This window comes from Onychostruthus taczanowskii, unplaced genomic scaffold (assembly GCF_017590055.1).
Source record: "Onychostruthus taczanowskii isolate IOZ18803 unplaced genomic scaffold, ASM1759005v1 scaffold84, whole genome shotgun sequence".
Taxonomy (NCBI): Eukaryota; Metazoa; Chordata; class Aves; order Passeriformes; family Passeridae; genus Onychostruthus; species Onychostruthus taczanowskii.
This window is the reverse complement of record NW_024506332.1, coordinates 246,690-264,977: the sequence shown is the minus strand read 5'-3', so window position 1 is coordinate 264,977 and position 18,288 is coordinate 246,690. Positions and strand designations below refer to the sequence as shown.

General features: G+C 44.2%; 1 protein-coding gene across 3 annotated transcripts in view; it reads right to left on the bottom strand.

Moving 5' to 3' along the window:
* EBF2 (EBF transcription factor 2) overlaps positions 1-12,709 on the bottom strand; it is a 121,545-nt gene extending 108,836 nt beyond the window's left edge. The window contains exons 1-6 of one of the 3 annotated variants that reach the window (XM_041424869.1): positions 12,174-12,709; positions 9,683-9,839; positions 8,662-8,725; positions 8,346-8,401; positions 7,906-7,979; positions 1,937-2,005 (exon numbers count right to left, since the gene is read on the bottom strand). In XM_041424869.1, coding sequence (XP_041280803.1) covers positions 1,937-2,005; positions 7,906-7,979; positions 8,346-8,401; positions 8,662-8,725; positions 9,683-9,839; positions 12,174-12,304 — 551 coding nt within the window. In that variant the 5' untranslated portion in view covers positions 12,305-12,709. The remainder of the gene's footprint in view (positions 1-1,936; positions 2,006-7,905; positions 7,980-8,345; positions 8,402-8,661; positions 8,726-9,682; positions 9,840-12,173) is intronic. The other 2 variants (XM_041424868.1, XM_041424867.1) reach the window with 2 other exon arrangements.
* Positions 12,710-18,288: the final 5,579 nt, after the last annotated feature.

The window sequence follows — 18,288 nt, the reverse complement described above, 5'->3', positions numbered from 1 at the left end:
TAACTCTGCCAGAAGGAGGAGTCACTCTCTTGATGCTGCACCACCAGTTAGTGATAGAAAAAAGAAAAATATTTAGCTTTGAGTTTTGCTTCTTTCACCAAGCCAAGCCTCCTCCAGACAGCAGGGCAGAGCAGGGATAAATTCTTCTCTCTGCTACCTAAATCTGATTTAGTGACTGCCTTTAACACTGAATGGAGCAGTTTTATCAGGCTACACCCTGATTTGTTTCCCTCATCTGCCTTCACTGAGCTCCAGAGTTCACCTGGAATAGACACACACACACAGAAAGGGAAGAACCAGCACACAAACAGGAACTGCCAGACTGAGCCTGGAGGATGCTTCCATGCCAAGAGAATTTCTATTGCTGTTAGAAGGGCAGGCAGGAACAAGGCTCTGGGCTCAGAACAAATTAGGAGAGGTCTAGACTAAGTTAGGAGAGGTCTTAGAGCAAAATAGAAAAGGTTGGGACTCACTGAGCACAACAGGTGATTTGTGATGCACATTTTACACACAGTTGTTAGAAAGAAAAACCCTGTCCTCTCTCATGGTTTCCATTTCATTTGACACCAGCAGATCCCAAAGCCCCCCAGGAAGCATCAGAATCTTCATTTTGCATGAGGATAAGCAGCTGGCTCTGGATTACAAATTCAGCTGGGGCAGGAACTGTCCCTGTCAAGGTCTCAATCCAGGGGCAAATCCAGGGCCTTCCACCCCGAGCTGCTTCCCAGAAAATTCAGACTTCGGGCTGGAAAGTTCCCAAATGCACATTCATACCAAGCATCAACACGGCCAAAAATAAGCTCAAAATTTCATAGGAAAGGTCAAGATGGCACATCCAGGACTTCTGCTCCCCAAAGAGCCCATTTCACTGCTCTGGCCCCAAGCACAGCTTGTGAGCACAGGATTAAAAGGGAAAACCATGGAGTAAAGGGAGGAGAACCCATCACCTCATCAGAGTTCCAAAATTATTTAGATTAACTCTGTGATTAAAAAAAAAAATAGCAAAATATTGCAGATCTTTATTCAAACCAGCTTTAATGCTCTGACTGCCAAAACAAGTCCACAAGAAATACTATGAGAAATAAAGCTTATTAAAAAGGAGATGGAGCAGGCCAGACACAGACAGGCATAAAAACTGGCTCCAAAATCAATCCACTCCAGCATCAGCTCTCTTGTAGCATCTGCTTCAGGGAAAAGGAACCCTTTAACAGTTACTACAGAATAATCTGGGGGAAAAGTTTTCATCCTGGATTTTCCTTATTTACTGTTCCCCTTCTGGAGCCCTTGTATGTGTGCTCCTTTCTGAAGCAGCTCTGCCTGGTTTTATTTGCCCTGTCTGAGCCTTGCTGAACTCCAGATTCCAAACCCTTCCATGTCAGCGAGCTCCACAGGGAAGCTTATATTTTCTAAGCTCCCCCCAATACACACAATTTCTACAGTGCCACTTCATGGTTTAATAAACTGCTGTTCTCCCCATTTATGTTGCTGACCTAAAAACTAGCAAAAGATCCTAAACCTGGAACTGAAACCGAGTAATACACCAAGCTGTTCTGCATAAAATTGCTCACAATCCCAAACCTGACAGATTTCATTTTTTGCCTTTTTTGCCTTTTTACTCCTCCTCTCCCCACATTTCTACAAAAATATTGCTCTTTTGTTAAAGAACATTACTGAAGCTACCAGGCTCAAAGCTTTATCTGTCTCAGTAATCCAGTTGGATCCCATCCCTGGTGAGAAGAGAATGTTCCAGGAGCACACATGGAATATATGGTCACAATAAAAACAGAACTTCATTTTTTAAATAAACATAAATTTTGTCAAGGTCCCCAAATGGCAGGCATCAACAGATAACCAGTGAGAAACAATCTCTGATGATTCAAAGTGAAAAGCATCAATTCTGGGATGCTTTGCAGGAAAATGAGAATTCATCTCCTACCTGTCAATGATCACAGGGTCAGATGGAGTCTCATTTCTGTTGCCACAACTTTTCTTCTCACAGCACCGACTGGAGAGGGAAAGAAAATCAAAATTAGAGAACCACTGGGCAGTTGAGAGCAAAAAACCAGTTCAAAGTCTATCAGAAAATCTTCAGCACTCGATGTATGCTTGGAAGAGTAAAAATTCTGCTTTCCAGAAGGGAAAATTAAGGGAATTGGGTGCCTAAGTCCTGGCTGGTTCCAGTTGGAGTTTGGCACTTAGCTCCCTGTAATCTATTCTGAATTACCCAGCCAAAAATGAACAGCAATATGGCCACACTTGAGACTGAGGTGATATTTATAAAGGTCTAATAAGTGATTAACAGATGTCATAATGTCATTACAGGCAGCACCAAATGGGTTATGTGGGGTTAAAAGTCCATCAAAAGGTGTTAGAACTGACTATAAGCAAACTAATGTTTTGGTATATTCCAGTAATATTTTTTTATATTACTGTATTTTTTTATTATTAAATATCTAAGTTTTATATGGTGACTGAAAACTTCAGTGCTCCATGAAAAGTCAGTTTAGATCCTACAAAGGATCTGAAGAGATGTTTTTCAGGTTCACTTTTGCAATCCCATTGCAACTGTTTCAGTGATAAACCCATAAGATTAAGTATGAATTTATACACATTCAACAATAATATTAATTATAATAAATAAGAATAAAAATTTAAAAATCAAGAGACTGTTCATTATTTCCATTGAAATAATCACTGCCGTGGGTGATGCTCCTGCACACACAGTAGCTGAGTACCAGGAGTTAAACAGATTTTAAAAACAGTCCTTGCTCTGAAATCCTCACTTTTAATACTCTGAAGCAACAGAGAAGATTTAAACTGTTTTCACGCTCAGGTTTTTGTTCCAGTCAAAGCCAACGTGGGACAGGAGGACGGAGGCACCCAAAGTTTCAAAAGTCTCTATCAGAAGTCCCACATCCCTCAAAGTCACCACATCAGACTCCTTTCTAGAAGATATTTTCCATATTTTGCAGAGGTTTCTGTTCAAATTTACACATATGGGATGAAGAAATTGCGGTGGGTCTTTGTACAGGGGTGCTGAATACATCTGCAAAGTTCTCAAGCACTCTGAGTATCAGAGCTTTCCAACTGGGGAGCAATTCCAAGTAGAATAAAATAAAGAAATTTCTTTTTTAAAAAGTAAATAAATAAATATTAAAAGAAGAAAAAAATAAAATACTTGAATTCATTAAAGGCAGAATAAAATATCAAAGCAGGGATTTTTTTTCTTGATAAGCCTAATATTTAATTAGAAATGCCTAAAATGAGCATTTAGACAAAAAAAAAAAACAAAAAAACAAAAAAAACAAAAAAAACCAAAAAAAAAAAAAAAAACTCTTTCAGCTATGAAAAATCCCAACATTTCCTTCATTTTCCGGGAAGTTCCTGCTCTGGAATTGCCCAGCCAGATGAGCTGGAAGGAGCAGATCTATTTGAATAACAGCTCTAACTGTTTCAACATTCCTACATTCCCCTTGCCTCAAACCTGCACTTATTCATCGATGCTACTCCTTTTAAAATAAAAGGATACACTAAATATTTAAAAATCCCTGGGGCAGCCCCTGTAGCTGCTGTAAATTGTCATGGCTCCACTGACTTCAGTGCAGCTCTGGTAATTCACACCAGCGCAGAACATCGCCCTCCCTCCCTCTCCCAACTTTATTTTAAGTGCATCTTTTATGGATTTCACTGCCTAATCAGTGTTTAGAAAGCATGGAGTATTTTTATACCAGGAGCCAAGATGGGAGATGCTTCCTAAAGGAGAAAATTATGGTAAAGCCAGCCCCCAAAAAAGCAGAAAATCTTCTCAAAGGAACATCAGTTTGGGATGCACTTTGACATGTCCAATATAGCAACACATGGAAAATAACATTTGGAATAAAATCTTTGCTGCCTTACAGGCCCTTATAATAAAGAAAAAAAAAATTCTGTAGTGATTCCAGGGATGGTGCCACTTCTTGGCAGAGCATTTTAGGATGAATTCTGTGAGATTAAGCACAATGTGGCTGGGTTCAGAAACAAGTGCATCTTGTTTTATTTCTATTTCCACTATTATTGCAGTTCTGAACCTTATATTTGTAATATTCAAATATTTTACTCTAAAACTGTGGTTTGCAGCCAAAGTTCTCCAAATATTTTACTGATATCTACATTCCTATCGCAGTTGGGGAAAGATCTTTGTAAGTGATAGACTTTTTCCCCTTTGACCATGGTACTTTCTGAGCCCAAATATATGAAAAAAAAAAATCTTGAGGGAGAAGAGCCACTTCCAGTGAAGGAATTACTCTTTGCACATAAAGCAGAGTGGGACTGAGGATGTTTCAGCCTAACATTATAGCAAAAATGCCTCTTAAATCTTTAAATCTCCATTTCCAAGGGTTTCACCCTTATCCAAGCAGTAACAATTCCACTTGGTTGGTTTCACAAGTGCTGTCTGTAACAGAATTGACTGGTTCCAATTTCAGTCCAAGCCAAAACCCCCAAACTCTGGTGGTCCAGGATCAAGCCTTCAATGTTCTCTTCAAGCAAATTATTGGCATGACTTCACCAACATTTACATTTCTGCTACAGTGTTGGGCTGGGAACACATTTTACAAGATGCTCATTTGCTTAAGACAAGAATAACAAGGCTTAAGATTATTTTCTACATCTTTTGTTGCTATACTTTCTCCTGTAGTGAGATCTACTTAGTGAAAATGATGGTTTATGGTTAAGAATGGTCCAGAAAAAACTAAAACCAAACCCAGAAAGTTCCCAGAAACAACCCCAGCCCTACAAACTGAGCACCCCAGAAACCTCATGCCAAAGCCAAACTTCCATCCTTTCCCCTCCTCGTACTTGACTAAAATGGTTTTAAAATTCATCCCTCAACTTCCCTCCCCTCACCCCAACACCAAAATTAAAAAAAAAAAAAAATTAAAAAAAAAAAATCTGTCTCTAATTTCAAACTCAAATAAGCTCACAGCATGGTGGCCTTTGTTTTGTTTTCTTCTGCCCAACTCCTCCCTGCAATTGCATAACAAAAGTGTCTAAATTCACACCATCTGGCCGATAAAGACGCGGGCCCCAGTGGCCGCCTGGCCCAGCTGATTAGAGCTCCCGTCTAGTCTGAGCCTTGTGGCGAAAGTCACAGCTGTGGGGCTCGCTCCACTCAATACAACTCTGTTATTAGCCAGCTGTAGACCCTGAGACTACTTCTGTTCGAATTATAATACCTTTTAACCCTCTGAGCATTGAGGGCGTAGGGGGTTGCTGGCAGCAGCATAACAACGAGTTTCCTCTTAGTGGATAATTGGAAGAAAAGGAAGAAGACTGGAGGGGGGGAAGTTATTTCAGGAGAGGAAGGTGTTTTACCTCGATTTCCAGCCCCCGGGATTGTGTTATTCCACACAAACACACCTAATAGGAGCTGTTCGTATTAGGCCATAAGAAGCAAATGGAAAAAAAAAATTCAGGTTGGAAATGAATAAATCGAGCCTCGCGCTGGAAGCCCTGAAAGCACTAATTATTGAGAGCTGAACTTTCAATGGCTATGACAGATTGGTGCAGCCGTATCAATATTTAGACAACTTTCCTGCTAAGCAGGCATCTGTCACCGTCTGAGGGAGAGACGGGCACTTTCGGAGGAGCTCGTCTCCACACGGCAAAAAATATCTTCATGTGTGGTTATGTACAGAAAAATCCCCCCTAAAAAAACCCTACCTTCAGCTAGGGAGGATTGGAAGAGGAGCAGAAAGACAGACAGACCCTTCTTGTTTTCCTTTTCAGAAGCAGTAGGCATCAATTTCGACAGCAGAGTGGGTACAGTGCATTAAAATTTTATGTACTGTTCCTAATGCAAACTAAACTAGAGGCTTTAAAAATTGATGCTGCCACTTAAGCAGCACACAATGAGGAAGATTTGATTATTGTACTTAAAAGAAATAAAATAAAATGTCAAGTTTAACTAGAGTTGGAGCCATTCCCCTGGCATTATTCAAAGTGATGTGTGTAATGCCTCTTCAGAATACATAGCGTCCTGCTCAGAGATACTTCAGGAAAACACGACATTTAAAATCAAATGTCTTCATTAGGTTACAGAGTGCTTTTGATTCCCTTCACTAATCTGTGTTTTACATGGGAAGGACGTCCCTGAGTTGTAATTCTTCCTTGGTTAATCTATCAAGCAGCAGAGCTGAGAATAATCAGAATAATAGCTTAGATTTGTGCAACACTACCTTAAATCAAGCACAGAGGAGGTTTGCAGGCATCACTGGAGCTCAGAAATATCAAAGCTGAGCAGAACATTTGATACCATAAAGGCAGGGAGAGGAAACAGGGGGAAAGCCCAAATTAATTTTAAATCAAACGTGTCCATTTGGGTGAGAAGGTGCTGAAATACTTGAACTTCCAAACCAGAACTGCGCTCCACGCAGGGAGAGTGGAGACAAGAAATGGGCTCACTGCTCTTGTGTTATCACAAACCACAACCCAATTGCACAAGAAATGAGATTTTTCTTCTCTAATTTTCACTGGTTATAGTGAAGCCTTTCAACAGCATACATGCATATATACATATATATATATAAAATTATATACATAAGTTCTAGATGTGCCAGAAAGTCCCTTATACACCTTTGATCTTTGCCAGTACATCATCAGGCCCTTGTAAAACCCACCCAATGCATCCCTCATATATGATATACATTGTGTTTGGGCATAAATATGAAAGTACTGGTCAAAAGCTAATTTATTTAATTAATGAGAGCTACACACAACAGAGAAACAATACAATTGTTGCATACTGAATACCTGATTCATATTATATTAAAAAGTAATGGAATTGTTGACATAATTAAGTACTGAAACTAAGACTTCCCCTTGGTAAAAATTCTGTCCAGATAGGCTTCTCCTGCTGCTACATTAACTTAAAAAGGCCACTTCAATTTAAAAAAAAAAAAAAAAAAAAAAAAAAACAAAAAAAACCAACAATCAAGTAGCAAGCTGAGCCATTAAAAGAAGCAACATTGAGCCCACCAGCTTAACCCTCTCCCACTGATACAATAAATCACAAACTGTGTGTAATAAAGGTCACGAATGGGTTTTGCCTCTTGTTTTATGAATGTTCTATGCACATTTTAGCACATTTTAATACAAGAACATTGACTGTTTGCATTATTATATGTATTGAAAAAAAATTTAATTACCCGAGAACAGGAAAAGTAATAAGTTACCATGGAAGCATGACATACATACATAAGGTACATGTAAGTTCAGACTTATACAAAAGTTATTAAAAACATCCTCAAATCATTTCACCCTCTAATTTATAAATTCAAATGCTAAAAATAGTGTCCTTTTTTTTTTATTTTAATTAAAAAGTAAAGGCCCCTAAATATTGTTCACAGGTAGAGAAAGGGTTTGAGGGTTTTTTTCTTGTGGGGTAGAACTGCCCAAAATTAAAGAACATTAATGATGCCACTTTAATAAAGAAAATTAAAATATTTCACCAAAGGAAATTGCATTAAGAACATCCAGCAGTTTCCAGGTAAAAAATATATAAATTAAACTGCTCATTCTCATAAGGTGAGCAGAAATTTTATGAGCAATAAGCATATAAAAGTCTTGATTTACAACACATGCAAAGACCTACTTTAAACAAAAATAGTGCAGCTGTGGTTGCTGAATCTCCTGCAGGAAAAATTAACAGCAAAAAAAAATAGGAAACCTCCCCCAAAAATCTGTTTTGAACCCAGGCAAGCATTGCGCACGTAAAGAGAAAGTCTTTCTACACAAAGACCCTCTCTGAGCCACCAACAAAATAAACAACAAAATCAGACCCTCCCTACTTAAAATTTCCTTGGAGAGGCTCTTCCAGCATTTTGGGAAGCAAAGCTCACAAATGATGTGTTAATAAAGTCATCTTACCTGCACATGACTTCGTGGGTGAGCAACACCCTGCACATCTCGGGGTTCTTGTTCTGGCCTTCGTAAGTTATAGGCTACAAAAATCAAGAGAAGGGGTAAGCCAGAAGCATCAGGGGTTATTTATTTCTTAGAATATTCAGATGTGAGGGGAAGGGATTTTACCACTGCTCACCATCGCCTGCAAATAAACACCTTCCCCTTCATGTGCAGGGAAAAGAGCTTTACGTAAATGTTGCTACAAAGTGGACAAAAAACAACAGTCCACAGAGGGAAAAAAGACTTAAGAGCACAATTTTCAATTACTCTCCAAAATAGGTCTGCAATACAGCTGAGCAGGAGACCAAAGTGAAGCAGAGAAGGAAAAACATGCAAGGAAATGTCGAGCAAACAGGAAAGATGAGGTGGGACAGGACAGCATGGCACAGATCAGCCCTGCTCACCTGCTTGGTGACAGAATCAATGAGCCTCACATAGAGATCCTGTTCTGTCCTGACACCTAGATGGAGGGAGAACAGGGATAAATAACATTCCACAGGCATCTTGCCCTCAGAGCAGCAGAACAAACCCAGCTAGTGCCGCACCAGACACCCTCGGCACCCCAGGTAGTTCTGTTTCCCAAGCCCCTGTAAACTCCAGGGCCCATCCCTGCACTGAGGGATGCAGTTCCCTCAAGCAAGGGAATTTCGGGGTGTTTTGGAAAGCACAGCACCTACAGGCAGACCCTACCCCCAGGAGGTGCCAGGGAAGGGCACTCACCGTTGCTGTAGAGGAGCTGGAGCTTGTAGTGTGTGCCGTTGTTCGTCTTCTCGTTGCCTTGCTCCTGAAAGGGAATTTGAAAAAAAAAGAGGGGGGAAAAAAATCCTTCCAGAACTTACACTTGGCACATTTAAAATGCAAGAGCTGATAATCATGATGGAAGTGACAACAAAGTTGATTAAAATTCTAAGAGGTGAATCCACTGATTGGGATGTATTAACCTTCAGAGTGACCCAGGACAAACTACAAAATACTCCTGACATCTTTTCCTGTAGGAGTTCAAGAACTTATTTCCCTCTCTTATTTGCCATTATGCTCTCAACTTTTTCAAGGGAATACATTGAGAAGAATTTGTGCATTTCAAATCATTTAATATAAAGCAGATTGACACCAGGAAAACACAATGGCTTTTAATTTTACTGTGATCATTGCTTTTCAGCAGTGTTACTTTGAGTCAAAATTTATATTTATTTCCTGAAGGTTGTGTTACAGGGATGTTTCTTACATGGTAAGATAATTATTTATGACTCACAGTTCAAAAAATCTTGTTCGTGGCTAAGAAAATAATTGAAAAAATGCAAAGTGGTCAAGACATGGAATTAAAATCCAAAAGCAAGTGCTTTTCAAGTCCTGCCATTGACTTTGGAGCCTTAGGAAATACATATAACCACACTCAATGATAATCTGACATATTTACAGGTCAGATTGCACTTCTGCTTGGGTACTAATAAAACCTGGCAGATGTGGTAGGTAAAAAAAGCAAAGTGCATTTATCCCCCATGAATTTTATTTATTTTAGTTTTAGTGAGTGAATGAAATTGGTAATACAGAGCAGAGGATTCCAACCCTTTTAACTACAGCAGCGCACACAAGGTTACAGCTCTACCACAGCACCTGAGCCCTGACCAAACCACGGCTGTATTTTTTTAGGGACAACAAGTATTAGAAGCTGGCAGCTCAGCGGGGAGAGAAGATCAAAATTGGAGAGAAAAAGAGGAAGAAGAAGAGTAAGGAGCCTTACTTTATCATTTTCTACAAAGTCCACAAAAGCTGTCCTCTCTATTTCCACGGGCTGCCCCTGTCTGTCGTAGAGAGCCAGAACAAAGTGAAAGAAATTGGATTTCCTCAAGTTGGAGGGTGGCTGCTTTTCAAAGTGGGCTCTGGACAAAGCTACTCCGCTGTGGAGGAAACACACGGGATGGGGTGAGGGGGGAGAGACAAAGACATTACCAGGTTGTGCAGCAGTAATGGCAAAACAACAACAGAAGAGGCAGAGCACGGTCGGACTGTCCCTCGCCACCGCCGGGCTGCAGCCGGGCGGGACCGGGCGACGGCCGCTGCAACCCGAATTTCGGCGTGGCCCCGCTCCTGCACACCCCGAGGACAACGCTAATTTACAGAGAGGGGTTAGCGCTAAAGGCAGCCTGTGATTTCCTTCCTCCACTCATTTCCCTGCCTGTCACCGCTCCTTGCTGGAAGGCAGCAGGGTGGGAAGTGGCTGTAACGTGTCAGAGGGTCTGGAAGTGTTCTTTGCACAGCCTGGTCCCTTTTCCTGTAGGAGAAAACAAGCGACCCTAAAAAGCTTTCCTAGGGGCAGGATGTCAGCTCGGGGGCACCTCTGTTTTGGTCAGAGACAACGACTTTCGAGCAGAGCAGCCACTTCCCTCGGCAGCAAAGTTTGACTTTAGCCACTGACTTACTTGAACTGATTCCTGCGAATTGAGTCTCTGATTTAAACTGAAAGAATTTAGTCTCGGGTTAACCAGCCCTTGAGAAAACCTTGTGCCTGACTGCAGAAAACGTTGTGATGTTTCCCACGCATTTCCCGGCTTCGAAAGATTCAAGTGCTTCTGTTTACCCACGATATCCCTGACTGCAGCTTTATCTCTTTGTGAAATTCGTTGTAGTTCCCTCTCCCTAAAGCAAATTTCTACTTACTGAGAAGAAAATAGGTGCACGTGAGCACCTCCAAATTACTTAACAGACAGATTAAGTCTATGTGCCAGACTAGTTAGGAGTTAGGCAGCTTTGGTTTTAGTCCCCAGAATAGCTCCACAGCACTGGCAGAAGTATTTGACTCTTTCAGAGAACTACAGATGTTTCCCTGTGTTTTCCTTGCCAATGAGGTACGGTGTGAACTCACCACATCCGCCACAACTGCACCTAGCCTAGGGATTCCTCTCATTCTGCGTGTAAAAATTGGGATTTATTGGTTTGTTAGGAATACCTGGGAGGAAAACCTGGCGATGCCAGCAGGCAGCACAACGCGGCTGCACCTCTGCCGCTCCCGTGAATTGGAGCCTTGTCAGGAGCTGTTTCCTTTTACTTTCAGTTTCCTCGAGGATAAACCTCTTCCCCCTCAACCGTATTTATTAAACGCTCTATCGACATTCATAAAACTCTGATAACTCCTCCCATGGCGCTTGGAAAACCTTGCTGCCAGATCAGGCCGTGGGTGGGGGCATGGATGTACTATTTCTAAAACACCCGTTTCATCCGAAGTCCCCTCTGCTGTTTCATGCCTTTCACCTTTTCTCTAATACGAAATAAAATCCTGCTTACTCCTGGGGTTCCCAGTTTAGCCTTCCCCGACGCTACTACTTTCTTTTTTAACTTTTTTTTAAAGCTATCTAGAGAGCAAGGAAAAAAAATTACCCAAAGGAGTTTTCATCGTCTTATACCCCTAACGGGAAGAGACTGGGATAACTGTCCTGTGCCGACATGGCTGGGAAGAGAAAATAAAAAAGGGGACGTAACGGGTGATAACCCGCCCAAACAAGCAGAAAGCAAAGAGTCAGACCCCAATTTCGGGATGTTCAGAGCCATTTCAGCTCAGCAGAGACCTCTCGGACGCTCGGGCAGGTGCTCCAGGCGGGCAGACACGGGATGGCCGCAGGTTGCGGGATGCCCGCGGGGATCGGGGATGCCTGTGCCCTCCCCTGCTCCCTCAGACCCTGCTCTGCCTGCCCGGAAACCACGGGTGAAGATTTCGGCAATGCCCACCATGAATTAAGCAAAACAAGATGGGCCGGGGGAAGCTCGGATTTGACATCTGCATTTAAGTTAATTCTAACTTGGTCCCTTCTGTTCGGCTGTCTGGCCCAGCAAGCAGGGAGGAGTACCCTGGATTGCTGGGAACAACCAATCCAGAGCCCCACACATCTTCCTGGGGCAGAAAATAAAAGGATGATCCCATCTCTCTGTCATCTGAGCCCCGCACTGGGTTTTAGGACTCCTGATGCTCTCCGGTTTTGGAGCGCTGCTGCCTAGCTCTAGCACCAACCTTGACTTTTCGCTGACTGGAGGTGATCGGGAGGGGGACAGAGAGGACAAAAAAAATTTAATATCAAATATCAAACAACGGGTCATAATGGGGAGATTTCCTTAAAAAAAAAAAAAGAAAGAAAGAAAAAAAAAAAAAAAGCAGAGGGAAAGCGCCTTAAAAAAAAAAAAAGAAAGAAAGAAAAAAAAAAAAAGCAGAGGGAAAGCAGGGGAGAAATAGTCACGGTTACCTTTGTGCTGCTACGTTTGCATCCACAACCCCAACGTTTCTGACCCAGGACCTGACGGAATCCATCTCAGAACCTAGAGATTTATCTTTCAGAATTGGTCCTCTTCCTAAAGTATCTTGAATTCCAAACATTTAAAAAGTCTATGCCAACTAGCAACAGTTTCCTTTTGGGAGATAAGGGAGAAGGGAAAAAAAGAAAAACAAAACGACGCAGCCTTTGAATCTGACACACAAATCCCAGGAAAGTGAAGTTCAGCTTTAAAACCAACTTCTTCTGCTTTTTAACGCTGCGTGTTTTTAACGCCTTCAAACGGGGAAGAAAGTTTTTCCTCTTGCCAAGTAAAAGTTACGCTGATTCAGTCTCGCCTGGTATCACCATCCTTCTCCACACGCAGACGGGGGAGCCGCATCCAGAAAGCGATCGCCTCCAACGAGGATCACCTGTTCCTCAAACAGACAACGGGGAGAAGGATTGATCGCTGCCTAATCCAGGAAGAAGGAAGGAAGAAAGGAGGAAAAAAAAAAAAAAAAAACCAAAACCAAGCCAGCCCAGACGCGGGGTAAGTTGCGGGAGCGAGGCAGAGCCGAGCCGGGGAGCGGCCGGTCCCGCCCCGCGGCAGCGCCCGCCCTTCCCGCGCGCCGGCATCAATGGCTTACACGGCGGCCGGGGGCGGGGCCCGCGCCGCATAAGGAGCGCTCATTTGCATCTCGCGCCGCGATTGGTCGAGTAGCGAGGTCGCGCTCCGCCCCCCGCGCGGGGCTCCGGGGTGGAAGGAGCGCGCCCGGGCAGGGCCAGCGCGGGGCTGTCGCCACGGGGATGTCGCGACCGAGGCATGGGGATGGGTTATGGGGATGGGTTATGGCCACAGCCCGGCTGCCCCACACCGGGCGGTGCTGCCCCACACCGGGCGGTGCTGCCCCACACCGCACAAACTGCGCCAAAGCAGCGGGACCGGGGCGGGAGCAGCGCGCCCGCCGCTCGCCCCGGCACAGCTGGAGCACGGGCAGGGGAACCGCGAGTTTATCGTGACGGGTTTGTCGCCGTAGCCCGGCAGCTCCGCACCAAACGGTGCTGCCCCAGAGCACCAGTATAAACTGCACTAGAGCTGCGGGACTGGGCTGCAAGGAGCACGCCCGCCGCCAGCCGAAATCCGGGCACGGGAACGGCGGGTTTATCGTGATAGTTTATCGCGATGGGTTATGGCCGGCGACCGGCAGCCTCACACCGAGCGGTGCTGCCCCAGACCGCGCTGAAACCGTGCGGCCGGAGCGGGAGGAGCGCGCCCGTCCCGGGACGGAGCCCGGGCACGGCACTGGCGGGTCCATCGTGGTGTCCCGGCAGCCTCACCCCGACCTGCCCTGCCCCAGAGCAGCCAAACTGCGCTGAAAGCAGCGATCTCTGTCCATCTGACCGCGCTGCCATGCCACAGCCGCCGCACGGCAGCGGCCGCTTCGCTCTCAGGCGCGGGATTTAAAATGAAAAATTGCTCAGAGGGAGAGAAATGGGTCTGGGGGAGGGTGTAGGCAGAGGCTGCCTGCAGGGCAAGAGGCAGCCCAAGACTGCCAGGCACCCAGCAGACCCCAAAGTTACACCCTGAGAGCTGTCAGGTCTCACCTTAAAACTTTTTATAACATCCCATGTAGGCAACATTTCCCATTAAAGGAAACCGGAGCTCTTCCCAGCCCGGCCCGCGGTGACCCGGGACCGTATCTATGTCTGCATTTATTTTAGTTTATTTTTTAAGTCTGCTCTGCCTTGGCGATATTTTCCTCCTGGCCCTTTTGTATTCTGATCTGTGTATAGATCTGCCTCTGAAATCTATATAACACCAACGCGAAAACAGATTTCAAGACAATGAATGCAAATCTGTGCTCAGAGACCATCTGCCAGATGAGGGAATCAGATGTTCGGTAGTTAAAGGCACAGCGCAAGGATTCAAGGATTTCCTTGACTCATTATGTGCAGCTCCTCTCTTTAACCTGCTTGATTTTTTTTTTTTAAACGGGATCGAACTGTGATTTCCATTTCCGAATAAATCGGAACTCCTTCCATCCACGTTCAACCGCGATTCAAAATGCCACCTATTAAATGCAAGATTATTTTCACGGAGTTTTATACAGTTCTCTCCAAAAAGAATCTCAAATTAAAATCTTCCCATGAAACTTTCATTAAAATGTATCCTTAATTCAGGCACGATTGAGGGCAAAGCCGGGACTCAGATTTATTCTGTCTACATAAGTGACAGACATGGTATTGGATGAACTAATACATCTCACCCAATCTTTGTTCAAGGAAATTCGCCATGATAACCCACCTCCCCAAATTGATAAATATGCAGGAAATGATTTTGCCAGGTTAGCAAAAGGCGAGGCTGGCGTTATTTTAACATTAGAGAAAAGCAACAGCAGTTTGACGGAGCTAGAGGGTGGAGGCTAATCTTTCAAGATACTATCTTAGCATCTCTGAGCCGCAATTTCTCTCTATTAAAAAGCCCAAACAGGGCAAGATATTTTTAAAAAATACTTTTAAAAAGTGAAAAACCTGAGCATGCAAGATAAATATATAGGCGATGGTAAGGCATATTATAGTGGGGCTTTTTTTTACCATTTCGCAATAGGCGTAGGTACATTTCCTCGAATAAAAGCCCCCTGTTTGTACTAAGATAATTTCTGGCAGTACCGTTCCTACGTTTGTTCCTAAACCCTGGGCAGGGGCGGAAGGGGAGGGGGCGGAATTGAGGAATTCCCTCTCGCTGCAGCCTCGGCCGATGCGTTCACAAGGAGAGAACGCTCCCTGATAAACCCGAGCCCATCTCCCCTGGAGATAAAGCCGAGCCTATCCCCGCAAGGTCGGGTCCAGCCCAGCCACTCTCCCAGCCCCCGGCCGGCCGCTGCAGCCCCGCCTGGCCCCCGAACAAAGGGGACTCGTGTGCCGTGGCCTCGGGGGACCCCCGCTTTTAGGGATTCGTGGCGGGTCAGAGGCCACCACCGCAGGTCAGGGGAGAAGCCCTCCCTTCGCCCCAAGCAGCTGCCACCAGAATTTGGCACTCGAGGCACAGATGCAGGGAGCATCGTCCCCTCCTGGCCCCGCGGGAGATGTGGCCCTGGGGTGCCCCCTCCCCAGGACCGCGGGGGGCTCGGGGAATGGCTCCGGGAAGGGGAAGCGCTTTCGGGGACAGAATTTGGTCCCCCACCCAACCAAGTTTCTCGCCTTTAAGATACGCTGCAAAAGCACAGGAGTCCTTGAATACTTCTGAAATTATAGACTCCTGATCTAGATTACCCATTTCAAGCCCAAACTGTATTTAAACCAAGTGAAAAGCCCATCGTTCAGACTCTTCTGATGCAAATTTACTCAGGGGAAAACAAAAACAAAAAGACAACAACAACATAAAGCCACCGGTGTTTATACCCGTGCTACCGCCGATAAATCTGGATTTGCACTTTGGAGGTTTCCGCAGTTCGGCTCGGGGAATCGGATCCACCGGCAGGTAAAGGGCACCGCGGAACTCCGGGAGGGAAAACAACCCCAAAACAACCCTCCAGAGCCCGGAAAGCGAGGGGAGCGTCCGGCGGAGCATCTGCCGCGCCGTAAATACAATTACAGACACAAACGGGAGCCGAAGGTTTGGGAAGGGGTTCCGAGCCAAGAGGCGCCGGGAGCGGCTCCGACCCCGCGGTTCTCCAGGCGGAGGGAGGGGAAGGGCGTCGGGCCGGGCACCCCCCGCATCCCCCGGGCTCGGGGGTCCCTCCCGGCCGCCCCCGAATCCCCACAGCTTTCCATCCAGCGGCTTTCATTCAGCGAATCGCTTCGAGCGATTTTCTTCCTCGGACTAAAAGAGAAAGCGTGGGGCGGGGGCGGGGGTGAGAGGGTGGAAAGCAACTGGTTCGGTGAGTGCTGATCATTTCCTTCTGGAGGAAGAGTTATTCCCCTCCAGATTGCCGCACTCGTTTCCACATGCGGGGGTCAAAATGACAGGTGAGGCAGATTTGACGTGGTAAAGAGAGATGCTCGTCTTTGTTAGCAGGTTTTTAGCAGCGTCGTTTCATACACCGGAGTCAACTTTCACTCCTCGGCACATCTCAGCAACTCCCAGCAGGAAGATGGATGGATGGAAGACAATATTTAACCCGTTTAAAAGCATAACCTTCAACTACTATTGTTTCCTCTCACGTTTAAGGGGAGAATGTCAGGGGAAAAAATGAAAAAAATTAAATTAATCCTAAAGATGACACTTGGAAGGAAACATTTAATTCTTGTTCCTATTCATTTGTGAGAATTCACCAACTTTCAGGTGCCTCTAGGGAACGAATTGTAGGTTAAAATTTTGAGTGTCAGAACGGAGAAGGACAACTAATATGTTTCCCTCTTTATCCACTAATCTCACTGGAAGGTTCATTTTTCCAGTACACCTGTACCAGAAAAATAAATGTGCCTTTTAGAAATATTTTCGTAAGCTGGTAACAGCTTCAAGTTCTGAGTCATGCGTTCAAGCACACATCGATTGCACTTTTGGCACTATAGTAACGGTATTTAGCAAACAAAGAAGTCCCCAAAAATAACTTGCAAGTGCCGAACATCAGCATAAACAAAATATTTACTTGCATGGGATAGCTTGCAGCTTGCGATAGAAACGTGTCCACAAAAACCAGGAGCAGGCTGAGTCCTAACCTGTGGAATGAGGAGTGTGAGGAGGGCAGTCAAAGCACTGTGTACAGAACCAGACTAGAAAACTGCTCCAAATTATGCAAGACCACTCTGGATTTACAAAACTCTCCATTTAACTAAAATAAAAACATACAAAATGAAAAAAAAATGCTTCTTAACAGGGGAGGTTTAAAGTAGTTCAGGCAAGTGCAACTAAATCCTGAAAGCAACTTGAGTTCTTAACTGTGAAAACTGCAAAACAGGGTCTAAAGTGTTGCAGTGCTTCCTGTTATATTTATCATAAACCTGGTTTTATACCAGGTTTAAATCAACACATTTCTCAGAAGAGAGCTCTCCATCTGTTTGCTAGAAAAGTTGAACCCCCAAGTATAAAACAATAGATCCTCATCACAGCCTGCCCACACCATCAGTAAATAAGCAGAAACACTGGTTTATAGCTGTAAAGCTGTGAACCCTCCCTGGTCTCTGCCTCTTTCTCTCCCCCTTCCCTCTGGCACCATAAAGGCACTATTTACTGGAGGCAGCTCTCTGCACTCATCAGCCCTCACAAACTGCCAGTTGCAGAGATTTCACCAATCATATTTATAAGCAGTGAACAAAGGAATGCTTTCAAACTTACAAATGCATAAGCAAACATTTAATAACGTCTTCCCCACCTCATCTTTCCCAAAAGAGAGAAAATATTGTATCCATCAGATCCACTTCTGAGTATCCTGTTCATTCCAATAAGTAGGTGTTTTTCTTTTCACTAGAACAGAAAAACACATCTGCTACATTTTATATCCAACTCTTTTTTTATTTTAAAAGATACTTTTACTGCTTTTTGCCTAGCATAGCTTTTGGAACACGTTAGCAAATAATATTTTACCATGGGGAGTGTGTGTTCCATTTTATTTTATAATGCAGATTTGAGGAGTCGTAGCACTGAAGTTTTTGTAACCACATGGAGGTTTGAAGCAACAGCCACACTCAGGAAAAATACTTGAAGCGGGTGTATATTTGTGCTGGGATCCTCTCCCTCATTTTGCACTTTATGGAAAGCAATCCAAATAAACTTTTCAATATGTCTTTGTGTATAAACTATCTGAAATATTCACCAGGAAGGAGTTCAGGTTATCACAGCCTTTCTAGTTCCAGGTGTGTGCTTAGGATCCAACCCCAACTGTCAAACAGAGTCTCCACAAGCAACTGGATAAGTGCAGACACACTGAAGATCAGAATTCAATTAATTCATTAACATATGAACCAAATAAAAGTGGTCCCCAGAATTGCAAACATTGTTATAGTGTCACTTAACCTACTATAGTCACTCAAGTGGTCTTACAAGAATTACTTGACAATACAGACATGCTTAACATCATGCTCAAACATCTGCACAGTGAGGGCCCAATTTTTATTTCTTGACTCTACTGAATGCAGCTCTGCCTTAAACAGGTGTCTCACTTTA